The sequence below is a fragment of the Lagopus leucura genome, unplaced genomic scaffold (genome assembly GCF_019238085.1).
Source record: "Lagopus leucura isolate 7727_CA_CO unplaced genomic scaffold, USGS_WTPT01 Super-Scaffold_73, whole genome shotgun sequence".
In the NCBI taxonomy this organism is placed as follows: domain Eukaryota; kingdom Metazoa; phylum Chordata; class Aves; order Galliformes; family Phasianidae; genus Lagopus; species Lagopus leucura.
Window position 1 is genome coordinate 54,777,748 of NW_024962252.1, and position 16,841 is coordinate 54,794,588.

Below are 16,841 nucleotides of genomic sequence, written 5' to 3' on the forward strand. Positions count from 1 at the left end.
TCGGTGAAGACCGCATTGTTGAAAACCTGAACTGGTTGGCTTCAGTTATATTCCTCATCTGTTTGGACAGTAATAAAATGAACAAAGGCAAAGTAATTTTTTTAGTAGTGCCCCTGGCAAATCAAAAACAAAGAAAATTAGGCACTCAAAGGAAGATGTAAAAATATGAACAGTTATCATCGCCTCAAAAATCTGCTCTGCTGCTAAAATTTAAATTCTATTAAAGAAAAAAAAAACAAAAACCAAAACAGTGGGAAATTTTCCACTGCTTCTGGAACAATTACTATTTTTCCTGTGACTAGTGAAATATTAACTTTGTTCATACATAATTAAGCAGTGTCGTAGGACAAAAAGCATTTAATCGTTTTGTGTTAATTTAATTCATACCTGTTACTGAGATTAGCTTAATAATTTTGAATTTCAGGTTTATGCAGAAAGTTTCAGAAGATCATACAGCAAATACCCATATTAAAAAAAAATAATAATTATAATCTTTATGCTTACCTAAGACATACACTTGCTTCCTATAACCTTTCAAACTTCTGCCAGCCAGTGTTCGTAACAATTAAAAAAATGTTACACAACCTGAGCAACTTGGAGAGCCAAGGGAATTTAAAAATAAAATAAAACAAAAACCCAAAAATAAGACCTTATAAAATACCTCACGGAATCTCCTGAAATGGAAAAGACATTTTAATACCAAAAAAGGAATTATTGCTGGGTATTTTTACAGAAATATTTCAGTAGACTGTAGCTGACAAATACAATATTCCAATGAAGAATATTTGCCAACAGATACAACTTATGGTCAAAAATTTTTATTCCTGCAACTTTTAGTCTATATGCCTTTGTGTGTGCCTATTTCCTACCAGCTGGATTCATATGATAGATGATAAATAAAAACTATGTAAATTAAAGAGATTCTAAATACTTTCTAATCACATTTGCTTTAGTATCTACTGAGTGTAAAATACCAAAGAACTCCACAAAAAAAAGTAAGCAGTGCTGTAGGTAGAGTTATATAATTTAGATGAAGTTTAATATCGCATTGATATTTCATGTGTGCTAACACAATTTAGAAATTTGTTTCATTTTCAGAGCTAGGCAGCAGCTCCAATTCCAGGGAACTGCAGGAGCTCAGCATCTTTGATATGCAGGCTTCTAATTGGATGGTTTTTATTATCTAGGCCACAACATTTGCATTCTTTGCTAACTAACAAACACTATCTGAAATAGAAATCTCTATTTCTCCTGAATTGCCTTCTAACTTTCTAATATAAGCTGATAGTATTATCACATCTTTACAGCTCTGTGTCCCATTGATAGGAAGGCCTATCTAGGATGGCCTAGATAACATTCCTGAAGGACAAATTAAGTAACAGATATAAAAACTGCCCTTATATCAACATCATGCTGCTGTCTTTGTGTACTCTCAGCTTATTGAAAACAAAATAATAAAGGTTTGCTAACTGCAAAATGGTAGAGTGTATTCTTACAATAATTGTTTAGACTTGGCTATCAGGAAATACTAAGGAAAGTTAAAGTAAGTGAATTAATGGTCTTAAGCTGCTGCATATGAGTGCTGTGTGCTTTAAGTTTAGCAAGTCCACAGAATCATAGCATCACTCAAGCTGGACATTTCTGTATATCTCTTGTCCAAACTCCTGTTCAAAGCAGGGTCAGCTGTTATCTCAGACTAGCTCATCATTCTAGGCTTTACCCAGTCTGGTCTTGAAAACATTCAAGGATGAATGCAAAAAACTCTTTCAGTTTAGTTATGTCCATAGTCACTCTTATATCTAGCCAGAATTTCTGTTTTAACTCCTGTTCCTCAGTCTCATCAGTCATCTCAATAAAGAGTCTTGCTAACCTCTATGCAGAATTTAGAAGGTTGCCAGATATGATCAAAAGCCATCTCTTGTCCAAGATGAGCAAATTTTGTTCTCTTAGTTTCTTCACTTAAGGCTTAAGCCCTAACCACTTTGGTGATTCTTCCTTACATTTGCTGAAATTTTTAACACCTTTCCTGTAATGAGGGGTGCAAAACAGGCCATACCATTCCAGATATGGATTAAAGGGTTCCATATAAAGGTGAAATAATAATTTCCCTTGCTCTGCTGGCTACTACTGATACAGACCAGGATACTGTTGTCCTTCATTGCTGTCATGCTACAGTACTGCATTCATGCCTCAGATTTCTGCTCTCCTGGCCTTTTTCAGCAAAGCTGTTACTGAGCTTGGACAGTGGCAGTGAATTAAGTCTATCACAAGTGCAGGATTCTGCATTTTTCCCTACTGAACTTCATGAGGTTCCTGTCAGCCCATTTCTCTGTGTCATCTAGCTTCCTCTGTATGGCAACTCAGTGTATCAATTGCACCCCCTAGTTTTGTGTCATCTGGAAACTTAAAGGGTGTACACACCATTTCCTCCTTTAGATCATCAACAAAGACAATTAATAGGACACATCCCACAGTAGAATCTTGAGGAACTCCATCTGTAACTATCATGAAGGTAGAGTATGAAAAATGAACTGTAGTATTCACCAAAAAAAGTGTAGACCACCAAAGGCATAGACTGTATCAACCTACTGCTCACCAAAATAAAATAAACTGCTAGTGAATGTGGCCACAGATAGGACATCTGTCTTCAGCAACCACAAGATGTTATTGAGCTCAGGATCCAGAAGTATGCTGGGAAGGCAAACAACAAAACTGTGACCAAAGGTTTCAGAAGAACAGATCAGATTTGGGGTTTCAGAAGATCATATTACAATTTACATAGGGAATTACTAGATAGAATATTATTAGAGCCATGATGGGGTAAAGCTTCCAGAGGAGCTAGAAAACATTTCAAGGAAAATTAATGAAGTGCTCAGGAACAGACTTATCCTACAACAGCAGAAGACTAGGTATTTCATAAGATCCTCTTAGCTAAGCAAGAAACTCCTTCTTAAATTATAAGGCAAGAGGTCACATAATAGAAACAAAAATAGGCAGGAAAGGGTATCAAAGCATTGTTTGAAAATTTACACTAAAACTAATTTGAAGCTATAACTAGTGAGGGACAAAGAGGGCAACAAGAATTGAATTACACAACAGTAAGTGGAAGTTCAGAAAGAACAGATGAGTTGATGAATTAGGGGGGAAAAAAAAACACTGACTGACTACATGGAATTCACAGAAACAACTGAAACTGTTTTTTTGTCCAGATATCATTGGCAAAGCCTGCTGACAGCAGTCTATATGCACCAACTCAACATGGCATTCAACAGAAGAATGTTGACAGGTTAGAGAATTTCTTCAAAAATAACAAATTATGTAGATGAATAACTCAAATCTTTGGAGCCAAATGAGGTTCATTCCAGGGTGCTGAAAGAGCTGACCAATGTATCTTTTACATTTGGAGATTGAAACAGGCCCTGACAAATAGCAGAAGATTGATTCATCTCTGACAAAAACAAGGAGAATCCATGAAACTGAATCATGATTGACGACTCTGATTGACTTCTATGACAAAATAATTCATTAAATGATTGAAGGGAGAGTGTCATGCATAAATGCCTCAAATTTGTAAGGCTTTTAGGTTACAGCATTCTTGTCTGTAAGCCAGGAAGGTACAGGCTGAGCAGAAAGACATAGGTGGATTACAGGGAGTATTACACAAAAGGTAGCGGTAATGGATTTACCATTTACTTTGTGGCAGGTAATGAGTAAAATCTCCTTTAGAGGTTGACTCCGAACCCAGTGCTGCTTTATCAATTACAAGGATGATGACAAAAAGCAGGCCTTCTCATTTGTGGATGATACTACTTGAGAGCGAAGTGAGCTACACAGCACAGCCTCAGTACCATAGAGACTGTGAGCCCACAGAAAACTCAGAAAGTTCAACCAGGAGAAGTACAAAATCCTGCATCCAAGGACAAATAAGCAGGTTGGAAAAATTCTGGACTGAGTTGCAGTCTTGTTGGAAAATGGTTCCAAATTAAACTATATTAAAAACAAAAACAAAAAACAGCACACTCTCATTGTGTAACAAATTATTTAAGGATAAATGTGGCTGGAAAAAGAGAAGTAGCCCTGCCCTCACCCATGCTCTACCTGTGTCCTGTCTCAGGTCTCTCAGGTCAGGAAGTTTGTTGGCTGTCTCCTTGGACTGGAGGTAGTCAGAGGCATGCAGCATGGCCTGTAAGAATGAGTTGGGTGATTTGGATCTGTTCAGTCTAGTGATGAGGCAGAGTACGTACTGGAGGAGACAGCCAAAATTGCAGTCCACAACTGCTAGCAGGGGCATTGAAAACTGGGTGGAACCAAGCTCTTTCAGGAGCAGTAGATGTTAAAGCAATAGGGTACAAGCTACAGCATGCAAGGTTCAGTCTGGATTGTAGGATGGTGTTGCAACCCTGAAACAGATATCTATGAAGGCTGTCTATTCTCCACCCTTAGAGCCTTTCAAGACTCTTCAAGATAGTCACAGCTGGCCTAAGCTGGTGTTGGCAGTACTCTTGCAACAAGGAGCAGATTGGACAAAATGATCTGCAATCAATATTTTTGTTTCTAAGTGAATTGCTGGAGAAGAACCTGAAAGAGTTTGGTTTCTGAGGGTGTGACTAGAAGCAAGAATTTATTACTAGATTTGAGACTTTTAATCAAGAATCCATATGTGCAGCCAACACCTGCATAAAGAATAAAAGCAATCTTGAAGTCATACAAATAAGGTTTCCTGTACTAGTGCAATGGTTTAGCAAAAAAATAAAACTAAGGCCCTTTTCCTTCAGTTAATGAATAAATCTAGCATAGAATCCAAAACAGAGAAGAAAACTTATAAGGTTAACTCAACTTTCTCCCCACTGACAGTTCCTTTATTAGCTTAATTTTGAACTGTATTTTAGAGAAATGCTTGGAAGCACTGTGCTCCTTTCTATTCATAATGATTTACTCATTCTCATATGGTTTCTAAGCATTTAATCCTACTTACATCTTATTCCCATACTTCTTTTATATGCATTAGTATTTATTATTAATTCAATAAATTATTTAGTCCTGGAATAAGCAGAGCAGAAGTATTTATCCATCCAGAGGCAAGGATAAAAATTCAGAGGAAGAAGCGTTAAAATGAGAGTACATGTTTTTCAGAAACATACCATCAAATATTAATTTTGCTTTCTTTTCCTATTATTTTGGGTGTGTGGGAGTTAACTAAAATCTTTTTCAGTTGATTTACAACACTGTTACGGTAATTATTTATTGTTGTTTAAACAAATAGAATATTTTTGGCTACTTATTCAAAAATATGTGCCATTAATGTCAGTGCATAAATCACAGTCTGAGAATCACTCCCAGCTTGGCATTTGGAGAAATACTAAACTGGAACTAGTACAGTTCAATGTGGAATCAAGTTTTTTTCCTCTAAGAGTTGCTTGAATCAGACATTTTCCAACTAAGAAATAAAACTGAAATATCAGTCGCAAACATAATTCTGAGGGAAGAAAACAGACATGATCAGAAGGGACCACTAAAAGCAAGGTTGTTTTTTTCTACCATTGAGCAGTGCAGTTACGTTCCTATTTTTTCTTATAGCAAGCAAGTGACCCATCCTTTGAGTTACTGCTGTTGGTGTTATCACTTCAGCAAAATAAATTCAAAAAAAGTGGTTCTTCATGCACAGCAGCAGTTTTCACCTGTCATAGTTATATTTCTTCTATAGCACCACAGCAACAATTAGGATAGAGTCTAAAGCTCAGACAGGCAATTTCTACTTTTTCCAGTAGTAATGAAATTATCAACTCATCATCCTCTGAGACAGTGGTTCATTCAAAGACCAAATGGGAGATTTTAAAATAGAAGAAAAAAAAGAAGAAAAGGAAATTCAAGAAGACTGAGAATAGTTAAAGGAAAGAGATTAACCAGAATATCTGGTGCTATTTTCCAAGTACAGAAAACCTGTTCTTTCATTTCAACATTTAAAATGTTACTACAGGCTTTTTACATAGGTGGTGACTGCCTCCGGCACAATAAATAATTGTTACATATATTAATGTGTTCTATACCATTGATAGCCATTGATACTTCATAATCCTATGCGAAGCACTGAAACAGCTTGAGGAAATATTCTGTCAGGAAAGCTCCATCTGTAGAGGTTTTAAGACAAAATCAAACACATTCATCTGGATGCCTAAAATACTGCTGAATGGCTTTGTTAGACTATTCTAGGACTAACATAAAGTTAAAGCAATGTGTTTATTTATCCAAATGGTTCTTGAACACAGGAAGGAACAAGGCATGAATCATCCCTCTAGGAAACGTGTTCTACTGTCTAACTACCATCTCAGTAAAGAAGTTTTTCCTAATGTCTAGCCTGAACCTCCTGTGAGGCAGCTCTGAGCCATTGCCACACCCTGCTACTAGATACATAGAAGAAAAGAGCACCTTATCTCCAGGGTGACTTGACCATGCTTCCATCTCTTTTATGCTTTCTATTTATGCCTGAATTGTTTCATCAGCTTCTTCGGCATTCATTCAGGCTTGTTGCCTCTTTTGCTTGACTTCCTGCACGTCAGGAAGAACCATTCTTAAGTGTAGAGGAGATGATCCTTGAAAATCAACCAGCTCTCCTGAATCCCCTTTCTGTCTAGGATTGTATCCTACAAAATTCTTCCAAGCAAGACCCTGAAAAATCCAAACTCAAAACAGGCTTGTGATCCTGCTCACAGGTTCTTGATCTCCAATATCTCATCTAGCCAAGTCTGCCCCTGTTCACACTTCTGACCAGTTCTTACTTGTTTGCAGCTAAGAGATCCAGTGAAGCATCTCCTCATATCAGCTCTCAGAACACCTTTGCTATGAAGTTATTGGCAAAGCAATCAAGAAAGCCCCTGGATTTTCTGTGCTCTGCTGGGATTGTCCCTCCAGAAGCACACGTATCTTTACCTATAACTTCACAGCTAGCTTTTCATCCATCCCTATCAAGACCTTCATGCATTTCCACTGCTCACTCACACACAGGGTAACTTTCCTCCCTTGCTGTCCTTACTAATGAGCCTGTATCCATTAACTCCAGCTTTCCAGATGGGTGAGCTCTTCTATCTTGTCCCTGTGTTCCCAGACCTTCAACAGCACACCAACCTCTGATATTTCCTGCTTGTCCTCCATATCACATGCATTAGTACACAGCACTTCAGAGGCATTCAGTTGCATAGGTTTTACTGAAAACGTATGACGGCTTCCCTTATCATGCTGTCCTGTAAACACTTTCTTATTTGTGTTCAAACACTTAGGATGAACCCTGTTCTACTTCCAAGGTCTCTCTCACCCATACATCCTACAACCCATTTCTTGACAGCCTAGTCTACCATCTTCTTCATTTGATTGTTGATTATCATCTCCACCATTCCTAGTTTAAAGCTCCTTTTGGACAAAGATGTCTTTGCCCACACTTGATCAGGTGGGCCCCATCTCTTCCCGACTATCTCATTCAGTGATCACAAAAAATGAACTCTTGTTTTTGACATCAGCTGTGAAACCAATTGTTGACCAGTAGGAAATCTGTTCACTCTTCCTCAAGCCCATATCCATTACAGTGAACTGACCATGGGGCCCCCGTGCTCTTGACTCTTGCCCTCAGAACCATGCATGCAGTTGTAACTGTCTTTACTTGCTAAATCGACAGAGGATCTTCTGCACTGGCAGAAAAAGAGTACATTTACATGTAAACAGTGGTGAATCAGGTCTGAAACATATAGACAATTAAACACCAAGGCATCTTCTCATTATTATTGCATGTAAAGGGTGATGTTAAATGGATCCACAAATAAGACAGGAAAAATCTCAAAACCACTCTTACAGTAATTATAAGAACATTAATGCTTATTATATTTTTAACAGTTTATAACATTTAAATTAGTAAAATTACAATAATTGTCTAAAAAATGTTATATTGATTGATCTCACTCTGGAATTCTCACTCTGGAAGATCTCACTCTGAAATACCTTAAAGCCAAAAATACTTCAAAATTCTCTATATATCAAAATTGGTAAGAAAGTTTCATTTTAGAAAGATTCAGCATGACCTAGACCTAGAGCTAGAGACTGAACTTCCAAGGTCAGAGTGACTAGATGAAAAAGCAGTATTAGAAATTATGTAGGAAATAGGAGCTATCTTAAATACCGAAATGATTTTGTTCTTTCTGAAAACTTCTGAGTCTACAAAACCACAGTGGGAATCTCTTTTTCTGAAGACTTCTTAAAACTCTGAAGACCATGATACTGTGAAAACTTTTGTTGTTTTTGTTGTTGAGTGTTGTGTTTATTTTTTTAAAGAGTTTATCATTTTTACAATTATCCTGCACTTCCTTGAACTCTGGAAGGGTTCTTCCTAAAATAAGCCTAGGTTTTCTAAATTACAAAATCTACATAAAAGTAGTCTTTAGATTTTTTTTCCAAGATCCAGAAGAGACTCACATTTATAGTAACCACAACTGATTCCTATTGCATTTTTTGTGTTTAATTATGTCCCTTGGAATATATATGTACTTACATTTTTTGCATCTACAATACAGTAATACATCTCAAAATCCAACCATAAGGTAAAAGGTGAAGGAGAAATTAAATTATTTCCAGAGATTCCATAGCTGCCTACGAGTTGATAAAATGAGCAGCCTGGTAAGCAGCCTGATGACAGGATGATTGAGTTGGGTTTCCAGCACAGGATTTATTGATATAAAAAATGTAATTAAAATAAAACACAACTATTTTTTTAAAATGCTTTTTGAAGTGCAAATTTTGATATCTTTTCTGCATATGGGTCTTTTTCTATGAAACAATAACAGTAGCAGGTCACTAATGAAGTGTTCTGAATCAAGCATGTGTGTCCACTTTGCTTCCATTTTTCCAGTAGTAAGTCAAACTAATGTATTTGTAGCCACACAATGCAAAATAAATAAATAGATAGATAGATACAATTGTCCATTTACTTAAGTGGCAGACTGTCTAAAAACTATGATTTCCTGAGGCCGCAGGAATATTTGAGAAGGTAAGGGAGTGGCAAAACACATTACAAATTCATTATGACTCTATTCTACTGTATTCAGTTATTCAACTTTCTGAATGTGCTACTTGCACAGAAAACTTGACACTGTTCTCAGATTTTGTGAGAAATATCTCAGCACGTGAAATATTCCATGAAATCTATGAAAGTAACATTAAATCTGCTGCAGATTCACAAAGAGAATGATCCAAGTTTTTATGATATTCATGCTATCTGCAGTTTGAAGAGATCCATGGTTGCCTGGCTATTGATCAACATGATGATCAGTAAAGTGAAAATACTTCAATTTCTTTCAGATGACAAAGAGAACAAAAAATCATCAAATTCTGGAAGAGGATGTGAAGAGTTTCCAAATAAAAAAACTGACAACTAGATTTGTCCATAGAAAGACACAAATAACCTGTTAGAAACTGAAAATATTGAATACATTTAGCTGAGTTGTTTTTTAGCACTTTAGAATAATTTTTGCTAAAACTTTTTGCCATAATTATAAAAAATTACATCAGAACATAAAATGCGAACAGCAGGCTTGGTTCTTATCAAATGTGTATTTACTCCTGAGCTAAGTATACAGGCATGTAGATTGGCTAATTTCAAGCGATTACCTCCAGTGCTAGATTGGAAGAGGTAACGTGGATTACCATCCTTTTTCTCAACTTGCTCATGGCTTCATATAAGTCTTATAATCTCTACTTCATTTTCCTTCTTCAACTGAGCTTCGTATACAGATAAGTCAGTTTACTTAGCTATCCTTTGTTTCAGAGCTTATCTGTGTCTGATTACCCATGCAGTCTCATTGGTACCTTGTCTGTACCTTGTCTGTTTTTACAATATTCCATCTTAAGATAAGGAAAGTCAGAAAAGCACCAAGGTTCTGGTAATTTGCTGTGTTTTTTTGTTTGTTTTCCTGTTGCAACAATTTCCACGAAGGAAGCTGCAGCATACTTACTTTTCAGCTGCTAGTGAGCAAAGAATTGCTGTTCTGTAAAACTGACTATTGCAACAGCAAGATGGAAAGATCAACTCAGGGTGCAGTGTGTGAAGTTTAGGATTATTCTCTTTCTATATGTATCAGTTTACATTTGTCTATAATAAATTTGAATCTTGTTTAATACCTTTTGGAATATCTTCCTTGTCTATGTCCTTGGTAATTTCTGGAAAGAGCTCCCTTATAGCTATAATACATAGCTTCTCCTTGCAAAACTTTCAGTGACTTTTTACCACTATGTCATGTTTATTCAATCCTCAGCCAGTTCTCTTCTTTAGACTGCAAGCTATCAGTTCCCTGTAATGGTTGGCAGGCTTACTGGGCTGAAATTCCATCAACTTTTAAAAAGCATCACTGTATTTCCCATTTTGCTGGTACCAATGATGATTCAGGTGAGAAGTCATCCACTTCAGTTAGCAATTGAGCTATTTCTACCATGAGTTTCTTTAGAATTATGTTTCAAAACAATCTCTGATCTGTGTGATATTTCCATGTAGCAAATGCTTTAAAAATATAATAATATATGACCCCTCCTTATTCCTGAAGAAACATTACATTTTCCTCAAAGTTACAAACAGCCTATTGTCAGTCCTGAAAAATTTCAGCCCTGATCTGATGACATTTTTAAGGTCTAGCTTCTTGGGAACCCTCCAGACAGGAAACATCTGGTTCATCCCACTGCAAACTTGTCTTCACTCCTAGATTTGTCTCATACATGACACTAATTTTCACAAACCACATATAAAAACATTTGCATGTATCCCACGTTCCTTACAGTTTGTTGCATAATACTGTACATTAAATGTAAGCTCTGTGAATACGCTATTTTAGTTCCCAATCGGGGTTAATTTTCTAATCTGTAATTATTGTCATTTGAGCCAATTTAATAGCATCGGTTGTACACTGTCAAAATGTGCTAACTACAAGTGACTAGCAGACTGTTGAAAGTCCTGATCTTGAACCAACTCAAGTGTTTAGGCAATGCATTAACTGAATAAGAAAGAGTGCATTACCTCACAGAATGTCCCATCTAATTATAAGGCAGAGTGGGAACAGAAAGGGATAACGTGATGATACTCAACCATACAGAAAGCAGTAGTATAAACATACTGACAGCTTAATTGTTACGCTTTTTTTTTTAACTAGGCAAAGCAAAGTTTCAAGAATAGACTTAAAGTGAGTAACAGAGCTACTTTACAGATATTTTCAAGGAATCTTCCACTTGTCAATAGTTACATAAGAAAACTATAGATACACTTATATGAAAAATGTAACAAGTAGAATATTACAGAATGGGAAAAGAAAACCTCCTCTCTAAGATATCTTCAGAGAAATGACGAGCGGATGTTTCATATAATCCAAGAAGGAGGAGTAAACTGGAAGAACAAAAATTAGATTTGCTTAAAAAAAGGCAAGGAAGGAATGGTATTTTTATAGAGTTTCAGACAGATATGAGCCAGGCAAGACTGTATTCATCTAGCCAAGATGGAAAACGTTGCTGTAATAAAACTTGAAGTGACCTGAGCTTTACATACAAATGTATACAAATGACAATCTATCAGACAGAAAGAACCTGTCAGATACAAGATAGTCCCAAATGGGAAAAATGAGAGAGATGACAAATCAGAGAGGATGTCTGACACCTAAAGATCAGAGAGGCAGAGGCCAAATGTTGTGTTGTGAAGCTCCATATTAATTATATTGAACTTGCACTGAGTTCACAAAAACATAGGTTAGAGACAGACCAAGGTTTTAATACCTGTAGTTGGTGACTCTGGATTATAGCCAAGATTTAAATTTGCATTTGCACATGTTTTTAACTACATAGATCAGATAACAGGGTAAGAGTGGTGGGGATTGAGAACAGAAGTCAGTGAATGAAAATATTGACAAAGACTACAAATTCTGTAAAGAATATGCTAAAGGTTATGGAAGCAAGCACACATGAAAGAAAATTTCTGTACTGAATCCATCTTTTACATTATTTTAGCCACTCAATCAGATTGTTTCATTACTTAGATAACAGCAAAAATGGATCAAACAACTTTTGCACTCTTCCTGTAATGTTCTCCCAAACATTTGTTGTAGAGGAAGAACTCCACTGACTCAGGCTTTGAATCATCTCTGTCCTTCCCTTTCAAACCTAGCAAATAATGTACAGCTACCCTATAACATTTTCAGAAGGAAAAATATGCCTAAATCAATCTGGCATATAAAATTATTGTTAGCACTAACATGACATAAACTTTAAACTATTTATCATATCAGTACACCCCAGAATCAGCAAATATCCCTACCAGGTAGGGTGAAGCAAGTATATTATGCCTTAGAAACACATTTCTTATTATTTGAAAATGAATTCATGTTCTTCTCTAAAGTAATATGTAGCTCCAGTTGGATGAAATCCTTTCCTCTAACCCAGCAGATTAAGATGTTCGAATCAACTGCTCAGATTCCATTTTATCCAGAGCATGGAATTTTTAGCTGAGGAAGACCAAAGTTTCAAAAGTCTCCCTAGCTCTTTTTCTTAGCTAAAAATGACACTACAGCTCTGTTCTACATTTTTCCTCATGGCACACATCATGAAATTTGGAACATATTAGTTAGTTATTAAAGCTAAATTGCAATCTTAGTAGTTTTCCATAGCATAGTACATTTACTTTCCTATGGTACAATTTTCTCTTAATTCTCTAAATAAAAAGAAGAAAAAATAGTTTTTCTGCTAGCAACAATGTTGGTTCATTCACCTAACTAATGGGTGCAGACACTGAAGGCTCTGCCCTTGATGCTTGGCTGCCATCCTTCTGTTGCACCTCACTGTCCCTGCAGTTATGTGGTGATACCAAAAGCATGGCTAGATCTAAGCTGCCTCACTACATGCCTTTGGTCTGCACTGGACTCACCAATGCCTGCACACAAGCTCTCTCCCATCAACTCTGCTACCTCAGTCTTCAACAGAAGAACACTAACAATAGCTAGGATCACTCTTCCATCCTAACAAACTGTTCCTAGCCTTGCCACAGTCTTCTGCCAAATCCCTTGCTTGTTGTTCAGCACTCTTTCTCAAGGCTGGAATTTTTTATGACTTGAATTTGAATGGAGACAACTAGAATTCCTGCTTTGATTTTGTGAAGACTGCCAGCTAAATTCCAGGATATTGTATGGCAGGGATATATATTTTTATCTCTCACTTAGAAATACCTTAGGCATCTCAGTAAGACTGGCTAAAAAAAGACTGACTTAGGACAGCAAGTCACAAATTTAACTCCAGTGGACAGGAGAAAAAAAAAACAAATTCAAATACATCAGATAATAACATAGATCCATCAGGATTTTCTTCCATAATTATGGCTGGTTGCTTTAATAAACCAGTTCTAATTAATACCAACTATGAGGATTTTAGATAAGGAGAAGTAATTATATGGATTAAAGTGATTAGTGTTTCAGATTTATATTGAATTGAATTTATTTTGGCAACAAACTACAGACTATAAGAGGAATTTTTAGTTGCCTCTGAAATTAAGTAATTCCAGCTACAGGTGACTTTCAGATGTTTTCCTTGTCTGATAAGTTATCAGATCATTTTTAGACTTTTTCTTCCAGTGTTCCTCTCCAGTCCCATACTGCTTAATTTATGACATACCATCAAATTGTAGCATCAATGAGATGACTAAAAACTAAAAAATAATCTGATTGCAGTGGAAACAAATTAATTTACTTAAAAAATTAACAGCAATACACAAACTGACCTGTCCAGTAATAGATTAGGTGCAAATAAAAGCTTTCCTGGGTGTTCCATGGAGCGCCAGACTAAGCCGATCATCAGTATCTCTAACCAGGCACATTCCAGTAGATGGACCTGATCATGGAGTGTTAAATCCACAAATCCTGAAAGAATAAATAGAAGACAGTAAAAATATTCCACTTTTGTAAGTGGAACATCATCATCCAGAGAACCAGATTAAAAAGTACCTTGGAGCTAGATAAGAAGAAAAACAATAAAACAGATTTTGTCTTCTTCAAACATTCTCGTTGAGTTTTGTGTATTGTGAGGTCCACTGTGTCTCCAGTCTACAAAACGTTTAACATTTTCTAGCCCATGGTTGTGCCCTGACTGCTCCCTATCCCAAGAGCTGGGCAAGAGCCAGTTGAGCACTGTCATCTCTACATCTGTTCCTAACAGTCTGGAAAGCTGGGCACACACTGCTAAAAAGGAGCAGCCATCCCCATCAGTTTCATACTGCCTAGGTCATGATGGTGGGAAAATAGGAAAATGCTTCTTAGAAAATGAAAGGATAGCTCTGACCAACTAATACCAGAACATTTATACCAGCAAAATACTGTTTGACTTGTGAACCATTCATCATAGTGCAAGTGCAGTGAGGAAGAGGGCCTAACACAGCATTTCAAATTAATCAGTAAACAGGTGCTTATCGCAGTACAATTCAAACTTTCCAATGAGGCATTTTCTTTATATGCTGGGTTATATCACCTAGAGGAAGAAGATTACCTCTCTTAATCTGTATTTAAACAGTGCTAGAAACAAGAAATACAAAATGAGGTGGCTTGTAGCAATGCAAAATACAAATACTCAAGAATAATAATCATTCATGTGCCTGTTTCATTGAACAGATGATATTCCTTCTTTGAGAATACCACTCTTCAAGATTACTTTCATTCCAAATATATATGAAGTGGAAATTGCACAACTTGCTTTAGTTATGTGAGCTTGCTAATATTGAAATGTGTAGAAATTCCATCAAAACTGATATTATTTATCCTTTACTATATCCTTTAGTGTCATGTGTGAAATGTATTTTTGATCTTTGTTTTACAGGTGCAATTGATGCATATTAGTCTTCAGAATACGTTACAAAGTAAGCTATCTTATCATCTCATTAAATGGCAATGTTTCTTCTTTAGTGTTTTGTTCTCACTGGAGGTATATACTGACTCAATTGCAAAGTAATTTTACCTGACATGCTCTCAAGTATAATCTTGAATAAATAAAAAAGAAGATATATTTCCAAAGTCAAATTTTGTGCTATGAAATATTGATTTCAAAATAACAAAAGAAGAGAAGGAATAAAAAGAAAGAGCTCATAAAATCTTAGAAAATATGTTTTTTCACAACAGTTGATGGTACAATTATTTTTTATGAAAACATCTAAGAGCTAATCAGTCCATTTGTACATAATCATTTAAAAAAAAAAAAAAAGTGAACAGCTCTGATGTTTCCTAAATAAAACTCACCTATGAATCACCGGGAATGGATTTAGATAACTGCATTACCTGCTATTTTTATGAAGGCAGTAACTGTCTTTAAATAGTGGGGGGGAGGTTTCTTTTTTTCTTGTATTTTTCCATATAATACTAAAAGATGAGCTTCAGATGTTGCAGTGGTGGAATGGCATTTTTGCCTGAGTCACCAAACAGCCTGAATCAGTAAAACTGAAACTTAAAATAGTAACTTTATTAACTACAAAGCATTGATAACAGCACTCAGGAATGAGACTAGCAGAAAGAAATGGTTGTTTATACATGGAGAACAAACAACACTATTTTCCCTCCTAAGTATTACTTCAGTATCGCAGCGTGTAATATGAGGCTTTTATGTAAGACTGAAGAGAACCACAGCAATGCAGAGACATGCACACCAGTGTAGTATTTGAAGTTAACAGTCAATGGATACCAGTCAGCAATACTGCCATCGTTTCACATGGTTGTGCATCCTTCTGCAACTGATTTTTTTTACTGTTTCAGAAAGACTGAGTTTTGTTGCTGCTGCACTAACTTACTTTATCATAGAACTCTGCTCATTGTACAACATGCTGGATGCCAAAATGTTTGTCAGTAAAGTTAGAGTCACACCTTAAGTCTAGCTTCAATCCATATGCAAGAACAAACAGCTTTAACTAGTCTTTTTCTTCAAAGAGTGTGAAAAAAAGTATAATATCAACATACATTCGAATGTAGCTGGATCTTTGGGGAAAGATGGCAGCTGTGTGCTATAGCAGAAAACAAGCAGAACTTAACAAATCTCTTAGAACTTCAAACATTTGTTTAGCCATGTCTTTAGTACACAAAACAGCAGCCCTTTTATCTTGTAGTTAAACTTAATAGAATCAGAGAAAGAAACTGAACACAAAATATATATCTTTTGAGCTGAAAAGAAGCTGTATGTTACAGAGCTACTGAATGGTAAAGAATAGGAAAGATCTTTATACATAGAGGTTCTTTTTTCAGTATAATTCTCCTTCCTCCCTTTAATTAGTTCTTAAGACTATCTTGCTTTTACTGTGCCTTGTCTCAAATCCTTTCTAAGTCATATGTTTTCATTAGCTCTGTTTTTCCCTGGGCCTGCAAACAAAATTTCAGATTGCAGTGGTTAAGTGATTTGGACAAAAACTCAAGAGAAAAGAGTAAAAAAGAAATCACCTTTCTTGTTTAGTAGAGGAGGGATATTTTGTTAGCCTGCTCTGAGAATAGAAAAATATTTCATAGAGAAGATAAAATTATCTAAAGTAGCTAAATATGAATACATTGCATTAAAAAGTCCTAAAAGAATCAACCAACAACATTCTTGATATCCAGAATATTGACTGTTATTTTAGTGAAGTTTCAAAAAATTAGGATGAAAAAAGAAACTGATGATGTGTCTGTATTTAAAAGGATTAAACGATCCATCAGTCTGACATCTTTGGGCTCTATAGTAATACAGTTGACACAAAAGCCTTGATTACTGAAGGTATAAATCTGTAATATAATAACACACATGAACTTTAATTCACAGAAATCTTATCAAATTGA

General features: G+C 35.9%; 1 protein-coding gene across 1 annotated transcript in view; it reads right to left on the minus strand.

The window, feature by feature from the left end:
• Positions 1 to 16,841, minus strand: part of ESR1 (estrogen receptor 1) — a 153,198-nt gene that overhangs the window by 12,960 nt on the left and 123,397 nt on the right. Inside the window, 1 exon segment of the mRNA XM_042889989.1 lies at positions 13,781 to 13,919. Coding sequence (XP_042745923.1) covers positions 13,781 to 13,919 — 139 coding nt within the window.